This window comes from Lotus japonicus, chromosome 5, assembly GCF_012489685.1.
Source record: "Lotus japonicus ecotype B-129 chromosome 5, LjGifu_v1.2".
NCBI lineage: Eukaryota > Viridiplantae > Streptophyta > Magnoliopsida > Fabales > Fabaceae > Lotus > Lotus japonicus.
The window spans coordinates 3,439,889-3,443,519 of record NC_080045.1 but is presented as its reverse complement, the minus strand read 5'-3'; the positions used below and the strand labels follow the sequence as shown (position 1 = coordinate 3,443,519).

Genomic DNA, 3,631 nt, shown 5'->3' with positions numbered 1-3,631 from the left:
CCCTTTTTTTATAATCCCAAAAATACCTCCAACATAAAAAACATACAAAGTAGCAAAAAAAAAAAAATACTCTCACAACTCACCTTCTTCTTCCTTCTTCCTCTTCCACTCTCACATTCCCCATCCCTATTTCATCTTCTAAATCAAGACATCACACACCTTTGAGGTATTTGAAGCTCCAAATCAGTGTAGAAAATAAGTGGGTGAGATCAAGGAAGAATCAAAGCTCAAAATAGGTTTGTTTTTTAAGATTTGTACTGTTTTTTCGCGAATCTGGGTAGAATATATGGGTTCTGGTTCGTTCCGCTGTCAAGATAGCGGACGTTGTCTTGTTTCCGCTATCTTAGTAGCGGTAGTTTCCGCTATTTTGATAGCGGAAGTTACCGCTACTAAGATAGCGGTAACTACCGCTATCAAGATAGCGGAAGTTACAGAAACTTAAATTACGGATATTGTTGCAGGTTCTGGTTTAGGGGTTTGACTTGGTGAAGTTTGTTGTCTATTAGGAGCATTATGGAAGCTGGAACTTCTGAGGTTGATAATGAACATGATGGCACAATTGTTGTTAGGGTGGATCTCACAAAGGTCTTTACTACTGATAAAGTAAGTATTAAAATTGTTTAGTAAGGACTTGCAGATACGTTTATGTGATGAGATAATGATTTATAATTTTTGTATGTGCAGGCTTTTGCATCCCACACTGATCTTATTGATTGGGCTCGCTGTGTAGGTAAAGAGAATGGTTATGTTGTTATTGTGATTAGGTCTGACTACGGATCTGCAAAAAGGAAGCCTTTGATAACATTGGGATGTGAACGTGGTGGGAAGTACAAACCAGCGGCTAAAGTGTTAAAACGCAGTCAAACTGGAACAAAAAAATCTGATTGCCCTTTCAGGCTAAGAGCAAGGCCTGGCGGCGTTGATGGGCGATGGAAGGTGATAGTTCATTCTGGGATTCACAACCATGATTCAGCTGAAACATTACAAGGTCACTCTTTTGTTGGTCGTCTAAATCCTGATGAAAAGGTCATGGTGGGAAGTATGATTGAGAAAAGGGTTAAGCCAAGCGACATGTTGATTGCACTAAGGGAGAAAAACCCCAACAATCTGACTCGAATCAAACAAATCTACAATGAGAAGCAAGCCTACAATAGGATTAAGAGGGGACCTTTTTCGGAGATTCAACACTTGATGAAGTTGTTGGAAGGTGACAAATACGCATATTGGTCTAGGGTTGAGGGTGGTTCTAATGTGATTAAATCTCTGTTCTTTGCTCACCCTGATTCTATTCATCTTTTTAATGAATTTCCTACTGTGGTGCTTATGGACAGTACATACAAGACCAACAGGTACAGAATTCCTTTACTTGAAATGGTTGGGGTGACATCAACTAATTTGACATACTCTATTGCCTTTGCTTACATGGCGAATGAGCGCACAGATGAGGTGTTATGGGCATTAAATAGGTTGAAAGGGTTGATTGTGAAGGAAGAAAATCTTCCTAAGGTAATTGTCACTGACAAGGACACTGTTTTAATGAAAGTCATTGAAGACGTGTTCCCCGCAGCTCGCCATTTGTTGTGCCAATTTCACGTTTCAAAGAGTGTGACCGGGAAGTTGAAGACACTTATTCAGTCGATAGAAACCCGTGTATTTATTACTGATATCTGGAATCGGTTGATGCATGCTAACAGTGAGGCTGACTACCTTAAGGAGGTTGCAGCGATGCAGGTGAATGCATGTAACTTATGGCCATACCTTGAAACCAATTGGTTGCCGTTGAGACATAAATTTGTGAAGTTCGAGATTGATACCTGCATGCATATGGGGTGCACAACAACAAACAGGTAGTTACTAATTATAGCTTCCTTCCTCAATAATCTTTGCTTTTTGGTGAATTTATGTGATAATTGTTATGTTATTTGTTGATAGAGTTGAAGGTGCGCATTCAAAGTTGAAGAAGCTTCTTTCAGATAGCCTAGGTGACTTGGTTAAAGCTTGGACTGCTGTCAACAAGCTTCTTATCATGCAGCATGACAAGATTAAAGAATCATACCAGCTCAGCATTTTTGTCACCGAGCATACTCTCAATGATGTGTTTTATAAGGATTTGCGAGGCTTTGTTTCTAGAGCAGCATTGCATATGATTGCTAGAGAGAGGAAACAAATCGGTAGGCCTCGTGTTGATGGTTTATATTGCGGTTGTGCGATTAGAAGAACCCATGGACTACCATGTGCCTGTGAACTTCAGAAGTTAACTTTTGTCCCATTACTTGCGGTACATGCCCATTGGAGGAAATTGAATTGGGATTGTTCAGACCCTGCCATTGATCCTGAGTTGGGCGTCAGTTTTGAGTATGAACTTGAAGCTTTAAAAGTTAAATTTGACGGATCTTCTGCGGCAGTGAGGAAGTCCATCATTGATAGCATTAGAATGATTTCTTTCCCGGAAAGGACTTCCATGTGTCCTCCTCCAAAGAAGGTCCCAACTAAGGGTAGGCAAAAAGGCTCTTCGAAAAAGGTCACAGCAAAGAGTATCAAAGTACCTAGTCAGCGCTCTACAAAACGTATGGCGTCTCGTTGGGAGCGTATTGATGTACAATATCCGGGCTCTTGGGAAGGTAGCAACTCCACACCAAATACTAGTCAGCGCTCTACAAGCTGAATGAAGAATCAAAGCCTCCGCCCAAGCATGTTGAGACAAATCCCCGAAGAGTTTCATCCATTCATTGATTCCTTGGTTCATGTAGAGGGAGACGGACACTGCGGATTTAGATGTGTTGCTGCAATGTTGGATATGGGAGAAGACAAATGGGCGATTGTTCGTCGGACTCTGATCCAGGAACTTGACACTGAATTTGACATGTACTGTTCAATATTTGGGATAGCTGAGGCAAATGAGATACGTTGTGCTTTACATGTCACTTCAGACGGGCCAGTAGGAGACGATAAGTGGATGACCGTTCCTAATATGGCATACATTATATCCACAGCTTATAAAGTGGTGTTCATGACCCTTGCTATTAGTGGATGTAACACTTTCTTCCCATTGAGAGGAAGTGCAGACCCACCGGCACTCCACAAACGCATTGCAGTTGCATTTGTTAATGAAAATCACTTTATTGGGGTAGTTAACTCTTACCGTATTGTTGTATTTTTAAGTATATATATATATTTATAGTGTTCTAAGATGCTTAATTTCCCAATGCAGGTTGTTCTTCGTGATGGGCACCCAATGCCGCTCACTGCTCACATGTGGACATATCATCGCAGGAATGAGGCCAAGACATGGGTTGATCCCTATTCTGCTCGAATCGACACTTATAGTGCATATCTTGCCGCTAAACATGGTGGTGGTGATCACTCAAGAATAGACCTTAGTGAGGATTAATAATTATTGTAATGTTATAAACCTTAGAGAATTTATGAGCATTCTGAATTCTGTAATGTTATAAACCTTAGTGAATTTATGAGCATTCTGAATTCTTTAATGTTATAAACCTTAGTGAATGTATGAGCATTCTGAATTCTGTAATGTAACCTTAGTGAATATTATGAGCATTCTGAATTTTATACCCAGGCAGTTGCCGCTATCTTGATAGCGGACGTTACCGCTATCTTGATAGCGGAA

At 40.5% G+C, this 3,631-nt stretch overlaps 2 protein-coding genes across 2 annotated transcripts; both read left to right on the top strand.

The window, feature by feature from the left end:
• Positions 1-513: 513 nt before the first annotated feature.
• LOC130717455 (uncharacterized) lies at positions 514-2,665 on the top strand. The gene is made up of 3 exons (XM_057567685.1): positions 514-603; positions 685-1,847; positions 1,933-2,665. Exons 1-3 carry the CDS (start codon positions 514-516, stop codon positions 2,663-2,665), a joined length of 1,986 nt encoding a protein of 661 aa, XP_057423668.1.
• Positions 2,666-2,692: 27 nt separating this feature from the next.
• LOC130717454 (uncharacterized) lies at positions 2,693-3,391 on the top strand. Its single transcript, XM_057567684.1, has 2 exons — positions 2,693-3,127; positions 3,212-3,391. Exons 1-2 carry the CDS (start codon positions 2,693-2,695, stop codon positions 3,389-3,391), a joined length of 615 nt encoding a protein of 204 aa, XP_057423667.1.
• The last annotated feature ends 240 nt before the right edge of the window (positions 3,392-3,631 follow it).

What these genes read in the sequence shown, in the direction of transcription:
- LOC130717455 (XM_057567685.1), top strand. Translation starts at nt 514, where the DNA reads ATGGAAGCTGGAACTTCTGAGGTTGATAATGAACATGATGGCACAATT. An exon ending in AGGTCTTTACTACTGATAAA is followed by an intron (nt 604 to 684) that starts GTAAGTATTAAA and finishes TTGTATGTGCAG; the next exon opens with GCTTTTGCATCCCACACTGA. An exon ending in GGGTGCACAACAACAAACAG is followed by an intron (nt 1,848 to 1,932) that starts GTAGTTACTAAT and finishes ATTTGTTGATAG; the next exon opens with AGTTGAAGGTGCGCATTCAA.
- LOC130717454 (XM_057567684.1), top strand. Translation starts at nt 2,693, where the DNA reads ATGTTGAGACAAATCCCCGAAGAGTTTCATCCATTCATTGATTCCTTG. An exon ending in ATGAAAATCACTTTATTGGG is followed by an intron (nt 3,128 to 3,211) that starts GTAGTTAACTCT and finishes TTCCCAATGCAG; the next exon opens with GTTGTTCTTCGTGATGGGCA.